The 24,329-nt window shown below is 37.3% G+C and overlaps 1 protein-coding gene across 1 annotated transcript in view; it reads left to right on the top strand.

Annotated features, from left to right (window-relative positions):
* The window catches only part of PIK3C2G (phosphatidylinositol-4-phosphate 3-kinase catalytic subunit type 2 gamma), a 193,675-nt gene that overhangs the window by 120,238 nt on the left and 49,108 nt on the right, over positions 1 to 24,329 (top strand). The window contains exons 24-27 of the mRNA XM_088528461.1: positions 1,008 to 1,144; positions 3,886 to 4,055; positions 19,370 to 19,526; positions 22,995 to 23,104. Of these exons, the coding sequence (XP_088384587.1) occupies positions 1,008 to 1,144; positions 3,886 to 4,055; positions 19,370 to 19,526; positions 22,995 to 23,104 (574 nt within the window). The remainder of the gene's footprint in view (positions 1 to 1,007; positions 1,145 to 3,885; positions 4,056 to 19,369; positions 19,527 to 22,994; positions 23,105 to 24,329) is intronic.

Genomic DNA, 24,329 nt, shown 5'->3' with positions numbered 1-24,329 from the left:
TGATGGTTCCCTGCTTTCGGGATCATAATAGCAGAAAAGTGATGTGCATAGTCATATACAACAATTGTGCTCAGGTAGACTTGGACACCCAGCTCTTTCAAGTCTTAGGCTAATGACTTGCTCCATGAGCAACCTTTTCCATGCAGGAGTTCTGGGGTGGGAGAGGGCGATCAGGTAGTCATATGAGCATGGAAATCACTTGAAAGATTCAAGCCGATCAGAAATGTGGAAAGCAGATGAGGCACTGGTAGGGTGTTTCTCTTCCAAGCATCGTATTCCCGAGAGGCCAGTTGAAGTTGTTAGAGAAAGTCTTTCTCATAATGCAGAGATGCAGGATAATATGCTGGGGGTCATGCACAGCAGGGACAGTGATGGGAGACTAGCAAGCCAGCTCTCTGTTGCAAAATAGGAAATTAAGTACATGTATTAGAGGCACAGAATTCAAGTGAAGCCTTGCAAAATGCTTGTATTCTGCCTGCATTTTGAGGGCTTAGGACATGTCATCTTGGATCAGGCTAATTTCTGCACTCCATAGTATTTGTTTCTCCCAGCTTTCATCAGCATCATACACTGTTTAAAAAATAAATTAAGCATTCTTGACAACAAACACATATGAAATAATTTTACATTTAATAGTAGAGATATGATTTTATTTTTTGCAGATTTTTATTGTTTTAATTTGTATTTTACCCATAGTGAATCTTATTAAATCATTGACCTTGGTGGTACCTTAATGGAATTATGTTCACAGTATGGTTACATTTTTATTTAACACTCATGGAATTGCCACTTTTCAATTTGATTATGATGTCCTTTGTTTTTTTGTTTTCCAAGAAAAGGAGAAGAAAATCCTTATTTACCTTCTCTATTGAATTTATTATTTTGTGAGCTTCTAAGCATTTCTTTTTCTGCATGGAATGATCCAGCAGTATATGGCATGCATTGATGTTCGTCATGTCTTTTTGAAGTTACAGGCTTTTTATGTGAGCTCTTTTCTATCTGAATAGGATTGGTACAGATGGTGCCAGATGCTACCACGCTAGCCAAGATCCACAGGAAGTCTGGATTGATTGGCCCACTGAAAGAAAACACAATTAAAAAATGGTTCTGTCATCACCATCCTTTGGAATCAAGTTACCAAGAGGTAACAACATAATGAACTGTATTATACATTTCATGTTTTACCACAAGGAAAAAGAAACTAAATGGCAATAAGCAGCGAAAACAAATGATTTGGACTCAGGACAGTCACATGCATCTAAACTAGGGAATTGCCTTAAATGTCACTCTCCTTTTAAGGAGGTATTGCTCTGGATCAGGTGTATTTTAGTACATTTTCTGTAACAACGTGTCATAGAGATGTTTTGAAAGATAGGGAAGTAAAAAGAAACTGGAGTAAAAGGTAAATATTGAATCCAAATGTATTTGATTTTTTGGTCTAGTTGGCTAAATCCTTTATTTTATGTATAATTCTTACAAAGTCTCAGTGGCTTTCCTGTGTTTGGAAATCCCCATATCTATATCCACAGTTTTAGAAAGCTGCATTTTATTGAAACTACCTATTCATGTGATATGGCATGCTTGTCGCATCACATTATGGGATCCCATGCAAAGTAGCTGTTTTTTTGCAACCTGGCATTACGCATAAGCCAAGAAATTGAGAAATTTTATCTACAGAATCAGAGACTTTCCTTTGAAAGGAATCGCTTCTATTCATTATTTGCTCATTTGATTGATCAAGTCCATGCAAAACCTTATTAGTGGTTGTGTCGCTGGGTCAATTTTTGAACCCTTCTCTATCTCCACAGTACGTTAGTAGCCAAAATAAATCAGAAGGGGGGGGCTTCGAATTTTTACCACCCTGGAAAAAATAGGTGTTTTTGTCAGTGGTGATTATTAGACAGATAATTCTCCAGCATAAGTATGTTTAATGATCTTCAATGTCACTGTTATTATTCTGTGAGTGCTTGTTCATCCACATTTTCAGTAAGACCACTCAGATTCCTAATGTATGATCTTGATGCAATTAAACAGACACAAGTTGAATAGAACATTCTGTTTTACAAGTTTATATATTTACAGTATTAAGGATAAAAATGCAGGCAATAGTATTATGGTAAAAATGCAGCCAAAATTTCAGTTGAAAAGATAGATAGCTATTAATTATTGACTGAAAATGTGATTTCTTGCTGTTTGTGAGAAGTAACATATATGTTAAGTGTTATAAAACTAATTGCTACTCATGATCTCTCTTTTTAAATATAAAATACAGCTCCATTTTCATAGGATTTGCATGAAATTGCTACTATACATTCATCTTGCGCTCACTGCTGAATTAACCTATTTCCTTAACTTCCTGATAATTTTTTACTCAGATAATATTTTGTCTGAAGTTCTCAAAAACTCGTGCAGAATAAGTTCTAATATCCTTATTTTACAGCTGAGTGAACAAAGTCACAGAAAGATTAATGCTTTATCCAAGGTTGTCTAGTGCGTAAGCAGTCCAGTTAGACTCTTGTGCTATAGGCTAAGCACTCCATTACTTCTGTCATCACTACCAGCTGTTGCATGTGGCACTCTGCAACTTCAGGGAAAATGAAACTGCCTAAATAATTATTTATCTTATTAAGGTAGGTTTTGTCTAAAAACAAAATAATTGAAAATTAGGACTGTTTTGGTTTCTGTATAAATGTATCACTTTGTGATTGAGATTCATGGAAGAATCAGATTTTTAAATAAGAATTGCATTTGTGATTGTTAAACTGTAGCAGCAAAGAATTAAAAAAGAAAAGCAAGAATTATTCCTTATATTCCATATGTTTTGGAGTAGAAGACTCATCATCATTTGGATCAGTAATAATTCTCTCCTATGAGAGGGCACTGAAAAGGTATGGTGCAAAAGATATTTGGTAGATTCCTCTGTTAGGAGAACTTGCAGTTCTTGAATACTTCCCACTGAAGTTAGCAAATAACTTAGACTCAACCTATGGGCAAATATCTAATGAGCAGATCATTAGCTTACAAATTTTCCTACATATGACATGGGCACATTATTGTCCCAGAGTGTTATGGTACCTAAATACATTCCTGAAATGGATCTGAATGAGATAGCCTAGGCACAAGAAGCAGAATAGACATGGAAGTCTACATCCTTCCCATGTTAAGTAGCATATCAGAGCAGCGAGTTATATTAAACCAGATATAAAGCTATGGTGATAAAGCTAGACTGGTTTTTGGATTACTCACTCGCTTGGATCTCTCTGCATGACATTAGGTTTCATCCCATACTCTATTTGGATTCATGAGTATTTTGAACAGAAAATGGTTTAATCTTTCTTCGTTTCTGTTCATTTCTGTAAAATGGGCTTGAATTCTTTAGGGATGAATATTGTGAGGCTTCATTATTTGGAATTTGGAAAAGGCAGTTGAGTTCTGAAGAAAAAAAAGACCCGTGTTGATTCAGAAAAACTGTGGAAAATATGCGTCTTTCATTTCAATGCAAATGATTAAATTAATTGATTTCCAATTCTTCTGGTTTTTGGACCATCATTGTTTTTTACAATGTAAATGCAGCCTTCTGATAGAATACATCAGTTTGCTGACAAGGAGCTCATTTTGTTTAGGTACCTTTCACCTTAGACATTGTCCCCAGGATTCTAAGTGTAAATCACAAGTTGAAAACACCATGAATAAAACCATAGTTGCATCAAACCTTTGAAATTTGTTTATTACTTATCTGAGTACCAATCATACAACACTCATATCCTTAAATTTTAGCTACATGTATGGCTTTTGTAGGATAAACAACTTTGTGTTTTCATGTTAGCATCACAAAGAAGTGTATAGCTCTATATTTCCACTAAGTGTTTTTTATTTACTAACCAGGCAATAAGGAATTTCTTCTATTCCTGCGCTGGCTGGTGTGTTGTTACCTTCATCCTGGGAGTCTGTGATCGACACAATGACAACATAATGCTGACAAGTGCTGGGCATATGTTCCATATAGATTTTGGAAGATTTTTAGGTCACGCACAGACATTTGGAAACATAAGAAGGTTGGTATCTATAGTAACACATACTGTAAGCTTTAAATATTGTTCTGAAAAATTCACAGCCTTATCAACACCCATGAAAAATATAAATGAGATCAAGCATTTTTTTCTTCCAGAATTTCCCCTCAAAGAATATAGGAATGAGTGGAAGAGAAATTGAAAAGAGGTATTGGATATCCCCATTTGAGTCTAAGAAAATCTCAGTTCTTGTTAGGTCAGCAGTTTGAAATAGATTCAGTTCAGTAGTGACCAGAATTAGTAAGGGTTGGCCTGTGCCAAAAGAATTCTCAGGTCTTTCATAGATGAAAGTTGCAAAAACATAGCTATAGCTAATTAATGACTTTGTTGCCATCTTCAGAGAGAGACCAAATTTTCCAGATAGACCAATTATACTCTCCCTCACCAGTGAAATTTCAACCTCTTTATCATTTTTTCAAGTTTTACATCCATCCACACTGAGGTCTGCATTTATTTTGCAAATACCTGCTTTTATTTAAGCAAGACTGGGATTTTTTTTTTGTTGTATCTCTCTGCAACATTGTTATCCCATGATACAGATAGGTAAAATGCTGAGAATAATCATATATTCTAGTTCATATTGTGAGCATTTTATGAAAGAATTAATTGGAATAGAGTTGAGATAACTAGGGTCATGTCAGTACACACAAAACACAAGGAAAATGTTATAGCAGTGCAGACAACAAATAAATAATTCCAAGTACTCACAAAATGAGTGGTGCGGGTCTTTCCCCCGTGTTTCCTAATAATTTCCGGAATTAGTCCCAGAATGAATCAGTTTGAATTAATCATGCCTTTCTTTTTTCTTCTTTTTTTAAGCTGGCCTTTGACTATTTTAGACAATCTTAGTGTTAGACAGAAATAACAGTGTGGGGGTATTGATACGAGGGAAGCTGATGGGGCTAATAAGCAGTTCTAAGCCAGGCAGTCAAAAGATTTAGTTGCAGTGCTCAGAATTATTGTCAATCATTCAGAATGTGCTCCCTTAATCCTACTTATTTGCCGTGGAAAGAATAATGCAGAACAGAGTCATAAAAAGATACTCCTGCTCACATTAAATGAAATGATGCCTCCCGTCAGCAAAGCTCCTTCTAGTCTCTAACTGGAATTTCCTTGAGCAGGAATTTTGTGTGAGGGGAAAATTATTAGTGGGAGTGCAAGATATGACCAGCTGAATATAGTGGGAGGCACAGCATCCAAACTTAAAGAGAATTATGTACCAGAAGTAATAATGGACACTAATTTTTCTGTTACAATTCAGTGATACTACATTTTCTTATTAAGTCTATAAAAATGACTTAGAGGACATAGGCATTTCTGTAAACAGCAGGCATTTTCTTCTTCTTTCTCTGTGCAATATACTGCTTTACTTAACAGCAAAATACAATGGTAATATATTTTAGGTGCTTCACTTAGCTCCCTTATAGTTCTATAAAGTTCCACAGCCAAACTAGCACTCACACTTTTTCTGTAGATTGTAAACATCAAAGGACATTAGTTGACTTCCCCAAAACTACATGTGAGCAGCTACAAGGTAAGGGACTGTACTTCTCATGAGCTGTATGTGCCTTCAAGAAATGCAATACTATTTGTAACACAGAGATGTAGGGATATTGCATTTCTACTTCCAAAAAAAAACAGGCTCTCAACATTGGAAATTCTCAGTGCTATTTGTGTCCACTCATAGCAAATCCTTGACACAGTTTTATCCTCTGTTTTTTTAACAGCTCCTTATATTAGATTTTTATTTGAGTTCTTTGCACTCCTGCAGAATGCTTTCAGAGCCTTAGAATTATTTGCACTGACTGACCCTTGGGGGATTTTATAGTAGACACTAAATTCATCCTTGTGAAGTTCTGTAGGTGGTTTGTAAAATTAATAGCATCTGATAGGAACCCCCATACATGCAACTGGCCTTTACACACATCATAAAACAGCTATTTTATTCTTTTTTTAGGCAAGCAACTCAGACAATTTAATGAAAAAGCGTTCTTGTTTGTAGTGTTTATAATGGCCATTCCTTTCTCAAATGCAGAAAGCTGTTGTTTTTCTATTCTCAATGTGTGGTTTTTGCTAATAATAAACTCTTACTCCCCATAAGGCTTCATAAGGATAGGCACTCCCAGTACGCTGTATAAGGAGCTATTTCTTTCTTATGTAAGTAAGGGAAAATATACCCAGCAGCCTTGAGGATAACACGTTGTCATGCTTGGCCTGTGCTTCTTTTTACAAAATAGTCTGTGAGTCTGAAAAGAGCCCTTTGAAGCTGATATGATTCAGACAGATACACTAATTTCTGCATTCATGATTGTGTAACACGCTGATAAGGGATTAGTTAACTCATTAGTTACCTGCCCTCATCTTTAAATGATGTCCAGCAAATCTACTCAGTTTCAGTTCCAAGGTGGAAACAGCAGCTCAGCCCTTACTGATTGGAGAGGGAAGAGACATCAGTAATTTTCTGTCTTTTTCAGTGCTATGTACCTTCACAGTGCACTGAATATGTTAAGTAGTAGTAATAATCTATCTTTACATTGGTCAAGGAACTAGTGTTTCAGTAGAAATGTTGGAAGAAGACATATGATTTATCTAGCAAATGCTGTAATAACAGTGCTTGGGAGGAAAATTATTTCTGAAGTCCCACAGGGAACTTTTCTACTGAAGCGTGAGATTTCATTATCTTTTTTCTCTTACTAGATGTGTTTTGTTAGTGGAGATAAAATTATACATCTTCCATTCTATAATCCAGCCACAGCATTTGACCTCAAATTCCCCTTAAGTAATGATTTCCAGAGGTATATTTCAAGCTCTTTGAAGAATTATTTATCACTTAGGTTCATATGACTGTGCTGTTCTTTGACCATTGAGTATTCAGTGGCAATCGTCTGGGGCCCACTCCTTTTGAAATAGGTGGAGTCTTATCCAAGTAATCCTATGGCAGCAAAGGCAATGATCAAATGCTACCATAGGTGTCTGCTCATGGTTGCTCCTTCCATGGTCCTTCCATCTTCAGTTTTGTAAGGGATATATCTAAATGCTGTACTAACTGAACTGATCCTAAATTTAGCAGTTTCTTCCTGTCCACTGCCAGTCATTTCCAGCACCATTATCTGTATTTTTCCAGTCCATGTTATGTAGTCTGAAATCTGATGACAAGAATTGAAGCAGTTCAACTCATGGCATGCTATATATGCACCTCTTAATGATTTTGGTGCCCCTTTTTTTTTTTCTCCCTTTTTTTTTAATAGATCATCCCTACTTATTCACAGCAGTCACTGGACTTTATTTTCCCTGACCTGAATCATGGGGACCCTCTTGTCTTTTTGCCAAACTAATCTTGCATGTTGATGTGGTTTTCCCAGATGTGAAATATTCTAAGTTGGTTTTCTTCTACACAGTTAATTACTGGAGGCAGCCTAACTATTCCACTGGGAAATACCAGTTTTTTGAAGGAAGTTTTAAAAATATGGGAAAATGGTGTTTCCCACACTTTCTTCCTATGTCATTGTTTTCCTGTTCAGAGAGGCACTTACTTAAGAAAAATCTAACCATATAGGAAAATAGGAAAAGTGCCTCTTTTTAACTTTTCAATTTTAGTGTTAATAACTTAAGTGTCACTGTCTCTCTAGAAGTGTGACTCTGAAAAAAGTGCATTTCTTTTGAGTTATTTCTTTTGAGCTATTTCTTTCTGAAATGGTAAAGTTAGCATACAGTCAGGTAATGGGGAAAAGTAAATTGCATCTACATGCTTTGAACATTTTCCATTTTTTTTTCTATTAAAGTATATGAAAGCATAGAGAAGAAGAGGGAAGATAAGAATATCAGAATTTCATATTTAACTTTTTTCCTTTTCCATTTTATTTCTTTAGAGAATTTCTCAAGTCTAAATACAATAATTTATAAAAAGAAATCAACATATAACCACTTTCTCATTTTCTAACTTTGTACATGAAAAGCATTGTTTTCAACAAGTCTGTTTTACCTGAAAATTTTCTTTTTCATTAGAAATGTATGAATGTGTCTATTTATTACCTCATTTTTACATGCTGAATTTCATCCTCCAGTGTAATTGATTTGAAGTGAATTATAGTTTATATGAAGTCATGTCACCATCCACCTTCACACTTGCTGTATGTCACCCTCCAAAAACCTGTCTGAAAACCTGCAAAGATTGAATTTCATGACTTTAAGCAGCATGGTAGGCCCAGTGGCTTAATAAGATTATACAGATGTTTAAACATATCCATAAACCTTTGCATGAACTGAACCTGCATTTTGGAAAGTGCTCTACTTTTGAATGAAACTATGTCACCTTGAAAGTGACAGGGCCTAAAGAGGTTTCAATTTATGAGGAAAGATGTCCATCACTTCTGAAAATCAGGTATATCTAATTGCCTCAAATTAAACAGCAGAGGCACCAGTTAACTCTAAAAATATACAGAGCAGCATAGTTCTAGTCCTCAGTTTCATAGACACTTATTTTCATCCACTTTGAAGAGTGTTTATTGTTTCTATTTTGATTCCTTCTCTACTTATTAAGTCTGGATGATAGATTTCGCTTCACCATTGGTTATTTGCTTTCTGTCGTAGTCTCATGTGGATGGGATTCATCTAAAGCTTTTGGAAATCAGAGCAAATTATGTTCACTGTCCACTTAGCATCCTTTATTTTATTTATTATCCTTTTCAAAGTAACCAAACAATTATGGGAGGGCTCATTTTTTCTCATACAGTGGCTGTACTGGTTTGACCCTATCCAGTTTTATTTATCCAGTGGTGTTATTCTGTATTCTGTGTTGTATGTTCAGTTGAGTTTCCTGGGTCTCAGTTCCTTTCTTCCACAGTTCTCACTATCTTTGTGGTCTCTTATTTTACTTGAAGCACGACATTGGCTGTTTTCCACTCTTCAAGAACTGTTGCTTTCTTGAAGGAGTTATTATGAATTCTTGTTAAGAGTTATTTGGGCTGAAGATATCATTATGTGATGCCTTTGGAGTTGCCAGTGGAATTCCCTCCACACATGACTTACTTAACTCCATATTATCCTTATCCCTGAGAGATTTATTTTTCTCCTCTGCCCTTTCCTCTTCCTCTCAGTCACTCTGTGAATTTTTATAGAACATAACTCTAGAGACAAGAAGTTTAACAATAAAACGGAAATGAAAGGGAAAAAGACATAACATTCACTGTCCACTTTGAATATCTGATCTTACTAGTTATCCTTTTCAGAGACACATACTTCCTCTTTTTCCTGCTGCCATTAAACACATGTTTTGTATCATGTCTTTCTTCAAAACCTTTCCACACATACAGTTTTTATATTCAAGGAGTACCTGTCCTTTTAAACAGAATCTGCACTTCAAGCACTTTTAAATTAATATCTGTTGCTTGGTATTGATATCTTTTCCTGATTGTTCTGCATACCACCTCTTTGCCCTTCATCCTTAACTGGAAAGCATACTGATGGATTTAATTTAAGTAGAATTTCCTCTCCTGTCCTAAGGAATTTCTATGCATTTCAGTAGGTTTATTTCTGTTTTGTGTGGTGATATACAAAACTGTCTGCAACCGTCTGCCACTGTGTTTTTCACATAGGCACTTCAGACCTATTAGCTGAATATTCAGTAGGTAGGTGATACAAGCCCACCTGTTCAGTTTAACACATCTTACAGGTCTGAGTTTTAAAGTATTTTTCCCTGCTGAGGATCAGTTAAAACACCAAAAGACCAAAAGTAATTGTCAAACGATCCCTAATACGAAGACAAATTGCTGCGATTACATTAACTCTCACCTATTTTGACAATATAGTAGTAAATTCCTAAATCTGCAAAATATTATAGTCAAGAAAATTATGTAAGGCAACAGGAAAACTGTATCCATCACTTTCAATTGCAAGCTACCAAATGTAAATTATTTGAAGTCAATAAAGGCTTTAAACCACCTTAAAATTGTTGTATAATCTAGTAGCTGATGGCTCTGAAGTACAGGCTGCTTCATTGGTCTCCATTTGGATGCAAGATCCAGAAATTGCCTGAGCCAGGCACAGTCAATATAAGGTGCCAAAAGGATAATGAAACTGTGCAAGACATGTAACTTCTTAGAGCAGAGCACATTTTCTTGAAGGGATGATCTTTTCTGAGTTCTTCATCCCAGCTTGCTGTGCAAGCAGTGACTGCACAAATAACTGGAATTCTGTGATATAAGTGAATAAAGTCTGTGGTGAGATTGCAGCATAAAGTAGTGATCATTGTAGAGAGAAGGGCAAGAAAACCAGTGTGAAAGCCATCAACAGATTTCTCAGACTAATTTCAACTTTCCCATTGTGTGTCTATTGCCAATTTTCTTGTTACAAGATAAGATTCTAGTTGAGTCCCTGTAGCAGCACATGCAACAAATGCTAGTTGTGCGCTGAAGACCATAACAGTGATCAACATCTGTGTTAGCTATACTGTCACTTGGCATAGCAGCCTATTGGACCACACTTAGTCAAATTTCCATGATTTAAAAACTCACTAACTTCACTTAGCCCGCAGTGAAAGGAGTTTTTAGGTCACATTCTCTTGTATTTTACACTGGTAAAGAGACACAAATAAATAGTTACCGTCGCTGATTTTACATGGGGAAACTAAATGCTAACTGAATGATGGATCAGAGTCTTTAGTCAAGATTAAGATTATAGATTGCTTTCCACCTTATCTGTTAAGCATGATTAAATCTTGATGTTATTGATAGATGCAGTAAAGCACAGCTAAATCTTTAAGAACGCGACAGTCCAATACATTGGGCTGAAATATTTTTTCTACTGCTATTCAAAATAGAGAGTGTGCCTATTGAAGTGATTTTTCTGGAAAGCTTACTTTGAGGCCCTGACAGTAAAAAATAATATCAAAGTAGATACATACAAAATAAGTGCTGACTTAATGAATAAACAAGGCTACAGTGGTTTAAGGCCTGTGCTCAACTGCCTAAAGAACCCAGGAGATCTCTTTCAGTTTGATGTTCCTGCCTCTAAAGATAGAATTTAATATAAAAATAATATGAAGAAAACTATAATCAGAAATGAGATTTTGAATTTAAGCTAGAAGTATATTTCTGCAGTAGGTATCTCAAACAGCAGTAGAAATGGCAAAAAAAAAGTGAGTGAATTTAAACCATGCTATGTAGTAAGGACTTTATTTCTGATTATTTGGTTGAAGAAGGAAGTCAAAATATTAGGTGCAAGCCCAGTAGTTTGCCTAAGTCAAAGCTACTCAGGAATTCGGGAACATTTCTATACTAACACCCTAAGCAGAATCCTTACCCAGGTCACGGGGTCATGCAGGTTGGGAGAGACCTCCAGATGTCTATAGGCAGCCTCCTGCTCAAAGTAAGGTCAACACTGAATTCAGACCGGTTTGCTCACAGCTTTGTCTAGTTGAATCTTGAAACCCTCCCATGAGCCACTTCTGCAAGCAACCTGTTTCAATATTTAAGCTCTTGATGAAGCCGAGGTGGAGGGAGACAGTCTCCTTTCCTACTGGAGGTAGATGTTAGTGGCAGATCTGTGTCACCAAGTAAAGGAGCCACAGGAGGAGGGCAGCAGACTGCAAAGCATCAGAGGTATGAAAAGGGATTGTTCAGATCTTCTCAGACACCCTGAAGGTACAAGATCCTGCCCCTTCAATCCTCAGGGGCAGCAGAATCTGTGCCTTGGGATTGAGAAATGGAGACTCCTTGACAGCAAAGGCCAGAAGCTTGTTTCTTTTGGCACCAGGAGAATGGCTCATACTCCACATTCAGATCTGCACCTACAGGTTAGGTTTAGTGCCCTGGCAGCAGATGAGGGGTGGGAAGCTCATGTCAGATAAAACATCAGTGCTGTCTGAGCCTGAGCCGCACAGCAGCAGCAGCAGCAAGAAGTGGTGAGTAATATCACTGAGAGACTCCCTGCTGTGGGAGATGGAGGACTTTGCCTGATGTGACTCGTTGTCTCGGGAGGTTTATACCTGTCAGGGACTTGGATCCAGGACAATGAGGAAAGACTGCCAACTTCTGCCTTGCTCTCAGACTAAACTCTTGCTGTGGATCAGTCATGATCCTGTAGCTTATCAGGCACAGCAGGGCATATCAAACATGACTATGTGGCTCTGCAGCAAAGGAACAAGAATATGGGGCCCAGCTGATTTTCTGCTCAATCCTTCTGGTGAGTGGGGAGGGCTTGAAGAGAAGCAGATGATTTCTGTGGGTCAGTAATTGTTTGCACAGCTGGTGTCAACAAGGCATTGTTTTTTATGATCATTGGACTCACCTTGAGGATCAAGTTCTGCTTGGAAGAGATGGAACCAACTTCATAAAGTAGGGTGAAAGCATCTTTGCCAAGAGACTGGTCACCTGATGAGGAGAGTTTTAAAGTTGGAACAGCATGGTAAGGGAGGAAGGAGGAATGACCCACACTCAAGAGAGGTATTGGTGGACCAGGCTTGCAAGCAAAGGGTGTAGGGAGATACAGACAATAGAGCAAATGAGCAAAACAATGCTGAAGGAGACCAACCTCATGCGTATGCACACACATAAGTGCTGAGAGGACAGCATTACAGGGGAACTCTCATCCTTTTTCTTGGAAATAAACATGACTCCGTGCTTCTCTGAGGTGCCTGTGAATGTACTCAGAGAGAGTAAGGAACAGACAGGAAGAATTAGAGGTTTGTGTGTGGTTTCAGGATAATAATCTCATTGAGATCACATAAATATAGTTGTATAACTTGCCCACCTGGAATGCTGCAACAGCTGGATACATGTGTCTCTTTAGCATGGATGGCCTGGGGTAGTAAGATGAGACTTGCCCTTGCAGAAGCAGTGCCTGGAGCTCTATATAAAGATGGGTGATAAGCAAGCTGAAAGCTGATGGGACAGGATTAGAGGGCATGCCCAACATGGGCAACATTGTGGTGAGTGCTAAAGATTGCTTGATCATGAAGATGAAGCAGAAGAGCCCTTCTTCATACAACTGAAAGAAGCCTTATTTTTACAGGCCCTGGTTTTCATGAAAGACTGCTCTTATACCTACTGAAAGGGCAACATAGCAGGGCACAAGCAATGTGGGAAGTTTATGGAATGTGCTGTGGACTCAGGTGATCAGGAAGTCAATGAGGAGAGTTGCTTTGCTAGACTTCATACTTATAAACATGGCAAAACTTGTCATGTGTATGAAGATTGGGCACAGCTTTGGCTCCAATGATCATGAGGTTTTGGAGTTCAGGATCCTTAGAGATTCTTTTACTGGTAAGATATCAATAAACTTCTTGTTGCTCTTGATGTCTCTTGCCTTTTTTTTTTTTTTTAACCCTAGCTGAGCTTTGGCTTTCCTAACACCATTTCTGTATGCCTAGGCAGTGTCTCTATTCCTCCTTGTAGCCAGTCCAATATATGTCCTTTTTGCCTTGAAGTTTAGTCATGAATTCCCTACTTAGCAGCAGACAGATGCAGACTTGCTTGGCTGGAAATAAAAGCTATCAAAATAGAATTCAAGGTAAACCCCTAAGTAAATTCTGTTTTTGAGGGAAGCTGTTTAAAAATGGTTAATTTGTTTTTCTCTTCTACTCCCTTTTAAAGCATTGTAATTACTATCTGGCAATTAAAATGCAGACTGTCAGTTTGTTTAGACATTGATGGGTATGTGCCAGTTCTGGATGATTTGAGGAATATAGTCTCAGTGAGGGGATTTTACTGTTTTTATGAGTAGATACAGATCTATGGAACTGTTTACAAGCTTTTTTCAGTAAAAGAAATCGAAAAGTCAGCTAAAAGTAACATTGCAACACAAGCCAGGGATAATACAGATGATAACAATCCTCATTGCAGTCAGGGGCAAAACTGCTGTTGAGTTCAATGAGGAAGATATTTATACTTTAAGCAAAGCTGAGATCTACTGTTCACTTATGAGGTCACTTTTAAAACATATTTAGATCATTTAGATCCTATGCTTTCTCAAGAGAGTACAATCGTTCATCATAAGAAAATAAGCGCTATGGAGTTCTAGAGTAATCGCCCTGCTGAGTGGTTGTTCTTTCTAGTAGAGATAATTTTATCAAATAGAAAAAGAAGTAGATATCATAAAACAGGTGACAAGGGTTCTAATGATGTATCAGGTCATCAATCAGGAAGGCACTATCTAGATAAAACTATTAGAAAGTGCCAGACTGCTTATAGAATCATTTTTGGGAAAGCGTTTCCTTTCGTATCCGTGTGAAAATGGAAGTATACCAAATGGCATACCCTAGGTCTTTGTTGTGGGACTGATATCTTTCTGTGTTTTAATATCAACCACTATGATGGGATAGAGAGTACCTTTCTTAATTTTGTAATAGACATCTATCATAAGAATTTTTTGATCATGTTGAAAGTAAAGGTTAGCAGTTGTAGGTAATTTTTTAGAAAGAGATCTGAGGTTATGTTAGACCACAAGCTGAATGAATTGATGATGGAGTATTATATTAGGAAAGCATGAAATGTGAAGAAATTCTTTTGCTTCATGTAAAACTTGATCTGGAATACTTTCAACATTTTATTACAGAAAAGACCAATTGCAAGGAGTCCAGAAAAAAGTAATTAAAATTATCAGTCATCCAGAAAACATGATATATGAAAAAAGATGGAAAAAAAAGTCTACAAAAGATGGAGGAAAGACAGCAAAACAGTCTGCAATTAAATTAGAGTCTTTGAAGAAGACAGGCTCTTCATGTTCACATAGAAAAGAACAAGAATTGCTAGGCTGAAACCACACCAAAGTTAGATTAATCATTAAGAAAAAAATCTGTTAGTAGAGATCCTAGAACAGAAATTTCTTCACGAGATTGTAGAACTGCACCAGTAGGAGTCTTTGAGAACAGGCTACATAAGCTGCTCAGAAGCAAGGTTATTGTGAATCTTGTCCTGGTAAGCAGAAAGCTTGACTAGATTTTGCATCTATTTTTTATGACTCTGTGCAGTTGCTTAAGACAAATTTTACTGCGCATTTTTTAACTAATTCTTTAATATATGTAAATGATATACTTTCTCTTTTTTTTCTGTGTCTACAAATATATACATATGATTACTGTGATTAGATATCTTCATTTAGCTACGAGCACTTGCAGTCAGTGTATGTGTGTGTGTGTTTGTGTATGTATGAGTTTTTTAATAAGCTTCTGGTTTTTGCTGTAGAGGAAAAGATGTCAGTATTCAAAAGTGTCAGCATTCAACACTCCCTAAAAGCTTTTCCTATTTTACCAGATACATCAAAAATCCATATAGTCATGATGAATACTGTCTGTCACTGTTGACTCAGCCTACATGGTTTTAAAGAAGTTAAGGAACATATGGGGGTGAATGCTACTGAGCAGCTGATTTTAAGTTGCAAACACTTCTATCTGTTTTGATCTCGTTATATTACTGTATGTGAGTTGAACTTCTCCCTAACCATCTATTGGAGTAGAGGTTGTGAATTGTTGAATGTCTGTATACTTTTGTGTCTTAATAAAAAGGCAGTCAACACATCTTTCTTAAATGTTCTATACCGCAGGATTCATAATAGGAATAGCTAAAACCATTGTTGACATTATAAGCTTTGTTACCAGCTTACATCTGATGTTTCCTAGCAATGATCAGCAAATCTTAACAATTTTACTGTTCTTCTAAGATTGCAATGTATTTCTAACCTACAGTAGTCTTAGCAAGTGTTCTCATCATCCCAAACTAAGGTTGTTTTTGTATGATGGTCTGTTAATTTTATTGAGGTTTTTTTTTTCTTTTCTCCCACTCATGATGTATCATCCAAACATTCTTAATCTCCAGAGGAATTGTAAAAAACATTCCCATGAAAATCTTGAGTCTGAAAGCAACACACAATAAAAAAAAATATAACTAGCCTTGCTTCTCCCTGAATGACTTGAGTAAATTCCCTTGTCACAGCTAAGGTCCAGCACAGCAGACAGTCTCTATCATAAGTGAAAGTATTGCCCTTTTGACTGTTTATGATTATAAAACCAAGGGCTCATTAATCTCTTTCATTAAAGAGATCATCTAAGGTTTTAGTGGAAAAGGAAAAAGAAAAAAAAGGAGTGGGGTGGTAAGGCAGCTTTAATGATTTTTTTGGTGGGAGCCGTGCTTACAGATTGTACGTAGTTAGCCTAGCTCAATTCACAGCAATTCCTTCGTTTTGTTTTTGTTGTTGTTGTTTTCCACTAGAAATGATGGTACTCAACATCCCCGTTCTAACCAATAAGTTATTCAAGATGCTTCACTTCTTTATTTCTTTAGTCCACCACACAAGAAAAAAAGAAAAAAAAAAAAGAACGTTTGCTTTAAAGATCCGCAGGTAAAGGACTATTCTTTGAAAATGCCTCATCAAAGCAGAGCACAAAAGAGAATAGCTACCATCTTGGGTTGTTTCTGCTAAATAGGTGCCAGCCATTTCATTAACTTGATTGAAATAACAAAATGAAGTAGATACAGATTTTAGGCCAAAGGGCTCTTTTCCCTGTTACTCTGGTTCAGTTTCACTGGTCTTCAAGCATCCATGGGGTTAAAGTATTTTAGGGATTAGCTATGATCTTAAGTACTTAAGTATTTATTTAATGTTTAGATATTTGAATGCACTGATGATTTTTTTAGGAATTAGTGGCATGTAATACAGGCTGTCAATTAGAAATGTAGTTGTTTAATATATAAGCACAAGTTGTGCACCTGTGTGAGCTTCATGTATGATAAATTAGAAAAACTGTGGCCCTTCTCCTTGCAGAGGCTACAACAGCTGGTATCCTTTGCTGACGTTGAAATTTTCACATGTAGGATGGGCTGTAACTTGCACTTGGCTGTTTGCAGTTTTACTGGAGTAATTTTGTAATTTTTAGTGTATCTAATCCTTACATATCTTTATAATCCAAAAGAGTTTATGAAAGCAGAAAAAAAAAACTTTTTCAAGGTTTCAAGGTTTCATAAGCATTCAGGCCAGTAGATTTTTTTTCCAAAAATGTTAGACATACTGTTCAATGAGTAAGGATCTCCTCTAGCCTTTTAATATTATCATGGAAAATAACTCTGTTATTCCTTCTAGTGGAGCTTGTCTCCCATACTAAATTGTTTCTATGTTTTCATTTCAATTGCAAGGTGCTCCCTTTGTGAGCAGCTAGCTTAATTAGATATTTGCAGGAGGGGAGCTTCAGGATCTGATTTACTGCCAGGATTACCATGGGAGAGAGGCTCTGATGTCACAAAACCTTGAACAAAGCCAGGCTTAAATGCTCGAAGGGAAGCCAATTTTCTACATCATATTTTCCAGATTAATAAGGTAGGACAGGTCTGCCACCTTGGAATAATGTCTTAAATTATACTGAGAAATTTAAGAACTTTGAAAAACAATTATAAATTTTCATTTTCCTATCTGTAAATAATACAAATGCTAACGCTTATCAGTTACATGTTCAAATGAAACTTTCAGTAACAGCAATAAAAGAATTGATCAGTGTTTGCTGTCATTACATAATGTGGAAGTTGGCCTGCAGCCCAACCCAACAATGTTATACACCATAGTTCTTCCAGGAAAGTAATTTCTGATTGCAAAATCGATTTTCAGCTCATGTAGCTTAATGTGGGATACTTGAACTAGTTCAGAAAGGGCTGTCCTCATACTATTTTGAGTTTCTTGATGCAGTTGGACATCAGAAATCAAAGATGAATTTTGAACTGTGGGAGCTTCAGAGCAGCAGTTTGTGGCCTCTTTTAGTCTTAGGATATAACTGCAGATAAGAAGAGGAGATTTGTTTTTTAAATATTGTTAAGGTGTCAGAATGCTTTTAAATCACAATTTGGGTTCAACTTCTGTCCCCTAATAAGTGAAATATTAATATTGCTGACTTTCTAGCTCTTTTCCTCTTTTATGTTGGTTTCAACAAATTGGCTTTTGTGGTTCAAATTGCATTGTGATGTCTATGTTATAGGTCTCTGTTAAAAGATAAGCTAAAAGATGAATTATAGGCAGGTCTGAGAAAGTCTTCCCATCTGAAAGCAGTAATATGCAGAGTTTTGTAGTTCCCATTGAGCTTATATCACAAAACTAGGCAGTAACAGTATGTAGCAGTCACACTATAAAACCACATTTTACACAATACAGATACAGGTAGAAGGAAGGAATAAGAATGAATACTGTGGAGCTTCATCATTCCTCGTGCTACCTGGATGAAATTTAAGAATATATTTTAAGAACTTAATGAATTCCACTGCTCTATGATGACCACTGGCCACAGGAGATCTGTTTTTAAAGGTAACTTCAATGCAAAACAAGAAACATTTCCCAGGGTAATAAAAGGAAAGCAGTCTGAGCCTTTCTTGAGGCTGAAACCTCCAACTGTAGCATGGAATCTCACTGCAACTTGACTTTTTTTCCACAGCAGTACAAGGCAAACATTTCTACAGCAAAATGAAGAAACCTCCTGGGAAGTCTTTTTAGTTTTATTCTCTTTTATGAAGGAATCAAAAAGCAGAGTGGGGTCAGTCTCAGCCCACATGAGGTTTTAGCAAGAAACAAATTTCTATCCTCAAATTTGTTTCTACCTTTGAGCTTCCCAGGAATATTTAGATTACTCAAATTCATTTCAAATTAAGAGTTAACCTCCTGCACATATTTCCTTGGAATATAGCTCTCTAATCTGTTTACTTGCACCTGTATGCACAGTTGTGATGACTCACTGCAGTAGCTTTTTCTGTGCTGTAGATGCAGTGTTTCAGACCTCTCTGAAGCTGTGATAGGATTGTTAGCAGAAGCCTGGCTATTTCATTTTATTCTGAAGTACCATGCCATAGCTACAAACTATGCAAGTCATAAGAAAAAAGAAAAAAAAATGAGGAATGATGTCAGAATCTGCTTATTTAGTTTAGTATACGTCCAGAATAACTGTACAGAAAACAACAGAATGTATTTAGGTTTATTCTGTTGTAGCTCAGGTCATAAACAGACTTCAGAATGCTGTATATCTAATGACAGCACCATACATTGTGGGAAATTTTTTTCTTTTTTTTTTAATTCGAGTACACTTTTCTTGTTCAGTTGCTACCTTTTTCACTAGGAAGATCTCGCTGTGAGGCCTGTCTCTGCCACAATTAATCAGTGCCAGCAGACAGAGAAATAGAGCTGCTCGCATTTGAAGAAGGGAGAGATGAAATAATGAGGAAGGTAATACTAGAAAAACAAATGCGAAAAATGAGTTACAAATATTAGCTGTCTTGCATGATTTGTTTATTGTTTTTTTTCTATGAAACTCTTCATGTAATTGTTTTCTTTTCAAGGGACCGAGCTCCCTTCATCTTCACATCAGAGATGGAGTATTTCATCACAGAAGGTGGAAAAAACCCACAGCGTTTCCAAGAATTTGTGGAGCTTTGTTGCCGAGCTTATAATATAGTCAGGAAACACAGCCAGTTACTTTTGAACCTGCTGGAAATGGTAAGACGCTTGAGGATGAAACCAAAACTCAATTTCCTCTGGTTGCTCTTCTCTTCTAAGACTTTGCTGCTGCCTCCTGAAGCTTTGGGATTTAAAGAGGTATCAGGTGATACACTCTGCAAGGAGTCTTTGAGAGTCCAATTGCATGTACGAATATCTAACAAAAGAAAAACTAGGCTGCCTGGTTGCCTGTTTTTTTTCTTTTTTTTTTTTTCTTTTTTTTCTTTTTTTTTCTTTTTTTCCTTTTTAAATGGAAATTTAATGGAAAGTTAATGGAATTTTGCCTGTTTGGCAAAATTGCAGAAAACTATATAAGAACTCAGGGCACAAGTTTTTGCATTCAAGAATTTCACTCAGTCTTTTTTCTGGGTCTTCAAGCAGTTGTTTGCCAACCCCTTTCATGCATACAGCAAGACAAAAGTAATCTGAATAATCCACAGAGTGGCCGATGTCAAGTATGTGGAAGTGGAATGTTTTTTGCATAGTTCGAACCCCCCTTCTTAGGAGGACAGATGCAGGAAAGAGCAACATTAAGCTCATGGAGACTGGCTACAAAATCCTTTTGCATAAGGAGCTTTAAAGACCCTTGAGAGTTTTCATCCCGTACGTGTTTCCACTGATTCACATGCTGTGGCAGATTCCGTAAGTTCCTTATGCTGTTGTTTACTTGCATGTGAAAGGTTAATGACAGGACTTTTGCACCTCACAGGCCAGACGAGAATAGTAAATTAAGTAGCATTTGCAAAGTGATTTTGGTTGCTTGGCTAAGGCGTTACTCTAAAGCTCAAATCTAGGTCATAGGACAAAGCGTAGGTGACTGGTCCATACAAGAAAAAATCTCTAGAAGGTCATTTACAGAATCCCTGCTGAGGCCAGTGAGCAACCAAGAAGTTGCTCTATACACACTGCTCTATCATCTTAGGGATGACAGGGAGTCTGCTTATTCACTTGAAATAGGGAATCAGTAGAAACTATGTGAATTGAAATGCTTTAGTTATGTAGGTCATTTCTAGAAAACTAAGAGCGTGCAAAAGCTTCACTTCAGGTTCATTCCTGTGCAAAATACCACAATATCAGGAGAGGGCAAGATAAACTAACCACTGCCTATTTAAAGCAATGACAATTTGAGATTTCTCTAAATGTTTTTAAAATCGACATCAGCTTGTTTTCATCTCCCCTCTCACCTTCTGTTTTCTGAGATACTATCTCTAAAATGTGGCTAAAAAATCCAAACGATAAGGCCATTTGCAAGAAGTGCAGTGCTTAACAGGAGTTGTAAGCTCTGCTCTATATGGTCAGCAACCATGAGTGGTTTTTAGCAAACTGCAATTATGAGCCACAAGTTGTTTTTTGGTCCAATATGGTACTTAAGGCTTTTCCTTGGTGGTGAGCAGCATGTTTGTAGAACCATTCCAGCATTTGCTATCAGGAGTAAGAAATAATCCATGAAGTTCCCATCACTCTTGAAAGTAGAAACATCTGTGGGAGGCCCAAGAGGCTTGCTGGCAGAGTTCAGCTGCATAAATGCCTGGAGTTCATCAGCTTTACTCTTACTAAAGAATTGATGTGAACTATTATAAAGTGAGTTTCCAGAGAACACAAACACCATTTGACTGGTTTATAAAAGATGCAAAATCCATTACTGTCATAAAGATTTTTCAGATAGAAAATTATTAATGGGAGCTTAGAGGTGACACTGGACAGCAAGTGCTAATTGATTCAGTTGCCTACAGTGTGGATGGAGAAGTAGGTAGAAACTAGGTAGAGCTAATAGTGTAAAACCGGAAACATGGTGCCTAGATGGACTATCAGTCTCCAGCATCTTGTGTCCCCAGAGAAGTCATTACAGCTTTCTACAACTCCGAAATCATCTGGGAAAAGAAGATCAGGAAAGACTGCTGTTTCAGAGGACCCTGCATTGAGACTGAGTGCAAACACTATTCATTTTTTCACGAGATCTTGAGCTGGGTTTCACATGCAGCTCTGAATCCAGACCCACGTTTGTGTGGAAGCAGCTTCACTCCGTGAGACAGAAAGTCTCCAGTGTTCAAGTGTTGAGACATACATGGAATCAAAAGAAAGGAGTAATGCAGGCGCTTGCTTAGGCTTCTAGTGACATTTGAATTCCCCTGGGATAGCCAGGAGGAACTTGGTATGTATGAGGAGCACAGCTCTCCTAGGAGAGCCTGTGGCCTTTTGAAGCAGCAACTAAAGGCTGCAGAAATGGCACCAGACTCTTTTGTCATTTTAGTTAGTTCTTAGGTGAACAAGGAAGTGCAAACAAGAAGATATTTTATACAGAGTAAGAGGATTGAAACAATAGAATGATCTTCTTGCAGCCAACTACACACTGTGTACCTACAGCAAATGTTTTTTTTTTTTTTTTCCATCTTCTGCAATGCAACGAACCCCCAAAAGTCCTGGGTTTTAGTTGGACTACAGATCATTCAGGAAAAAGTCATATTACATTCTTAACTGGCATTGTTCTCTAATGCAAGGAAAGAAGCTTCATTTACTTGTGTAACAATTTCATAATTTTAAAAGGGCCGGAATCGTTACCATCCTTTATAGCTTGGAGACGTACGAATAAGTAGCACTGCATGTCCTTAAGTAAGTGCTGAATGTTATTACTGCCCCTGCTCTCAACTCACTTAACAAGTTTCACCTAGTCAAGGCAATAAGCTACTTAGACAGCTCAATGAGGTTAACTTATCTTTCTGTTCTTTGCTAGTCAGAACTCCAAGAGATAGTAATTCAAATGTCCATTGGTGGTATAGACTAGTGGGGTACGAAGCAAAATTTTTCTCATAATGCGAAATATAAAATACACAAAACTTTCAAACTTGGCTTAAAAAAATACCCAAAGGGTTTTCAGGAATAAAGCAACATATGGCCCTGTCCTTTTTCCAGTTCCTCTGAGCATCTCTCAACTAAACTTTAAAACAATAGCAGTTCTTCCCTTTTTATTTGCCTTTATTCTCAAAACTCAGTGGCCTTTCTGTCTGCTGTAAACATAAACATCGATGAAGAATGCCCACAGCTCAAGTAGCAATTGCAGGTTCATATATATTTTCTTCTGAACAGTGTCGTGGAATTATTTTTTTTCTCAAGTACATGCAAAGTGTCACTCAGCTGACTGTGATCACTAAGAAAAATCACCAGATTTTGAAGTGAATTGGAATTACTTTTGTTGCTCACGCTTCAAAGTGCCTGGAGAGGTTGTATGGTCAATTAGACTCTCAGTTGTTTATACCACTTATTGCCTTGTGCCTTTAGTTACAGCAAGGGGAATATTTGCACTATCTGTCTTTTGAATATAAGTTAGCCAACTATCAGAAATAGCATGTGTCTTTCAGCTCCCTCCACTATCTGTGGAGAATGATATGCCTCTCCAGAGGGCAGTAGCCCCATTTCATTTAAATTGCTTTTAACTAGTGCAGTGGACTAATGATATTTCTTTATTTTAAGATGCTGCATGCAGGATTGCCTGAGCTAAATAGTATTCAGGATCTGAAGTATGTGTATGACAACCTTCGACCTCAGGACTCTGACCTCCAGGCCACAAGCTACTTTACAAGGTAAAAAACAGAAATGAATCTGAAAAACTTATGTCCTTCAGGCATGAGGCAAAGCTGCCAAATTTCAGAGAAAAAAAAAAAAAGAAAAAAAGAAAAGAAAATATTAGCATAGCTTCTGTCTTATTTAAAGAGGTTATAATTATTGAAATTACACGGAAGAATAATTTGTCTTCATGTGTTTATTTTTAAGACATTCCTTATGCTTATTACCAACCTCATCAAGTTTCTGAAAGAAACACAATAGTGCACTGTGATATACTTGTAACAAGTTTCTCACTTGGTGGCTAGAGATTTTCTTCGGCTTGCTTGATAAAACCACACTGGCTTATTTCTAGTCAGCTTTGCTCTCTGATTTTAAGAGAGCACCCAGTGCAACAGAATTTGTATTGCAGGCACTTTGGATAATGATTTAAATGTTGACATTCAAAAATTCTGAATCTGAATAATGTTTGCAATGGGCTTTGTAAAGTCTTTTACAAAAATTAGCGGGCCAAATACTGAGTCGGGACGTTGAATTTCTGCATTTTATTCCTGGTTCTGACTTTCTTTTGACCTTCTGAGTTGCTTCAGGCGAGTCACTTTTCCTCTCTTACCCATAGTTACTCTAGCTGCAGAATGGTAATGATTCCTCCTTTTAAGCACTTAACAGATCTATCAGAGTAAAGCATCATATGTGTGTATAGGTGTATTTAAGGCTTGATTTGTGCTAGGATAATAAAACCTTTCACTTGTTTGTGATAATAAATGACATTTATTGATCATAGATTGACTGCAGATGACCTATATTAAATGAGTTCGATGTCCTCAGTCCTGATCTTTTGGGACAGGCCCCTGCATCACATAAAATTCCAACTGTCTATGTGATGATACTCTAGACGTAGCTAGTGGTGAATGAATGGATTTGGAAGCTTTTTCCATTCTGGGCACTCAGATGCTCCAAGTCAGATTCTCCTGGCCTCTTGGCCCGGTGCTGAGTGCGGGGCGCGCGTCCCGTCTGCGACGCAGGGCTCCCTTCAAAGACAGGGGCCGAATGGGCTTTCCCTTGAGACAGCGCACGGCTCTGCCACAAAGTGCCTCGAGGCAGGAGCAGCCCCCCTTCCATCCCGTGCAGCCACAGAGCACATTGCAGTGATTAGATGAGATGAAAGCTGCAACGGGAGCAGCTGAGCCAGGCTCATTACTGCTACAGAAGCCCACATGAGGACTTTTGCCAGTATGATCTGCA

The sequence above is a fragment of the Tinamus guttatus genome, unplaced genomic scaffold (genome assembly GCF_059628265.1).
Source record: "Tinamus guttatus ecotype Peru unplaced genomic scaffold, ASM5962826v1 Tinamus_guttatus_pri_ptg000308l, whole genome shotgun sequence".
In the NCBI taxonomy this organism is placed as follows: domain Eukaryota; kingdom Metazoa; phylum Chordata; class Aves; order Tinamiformes; family Tinamidae; genus Tinamus; species Tinamus guttatus.
This window is presented reverse-complemented; position numbering and strand designations above follow the sequence as displayed.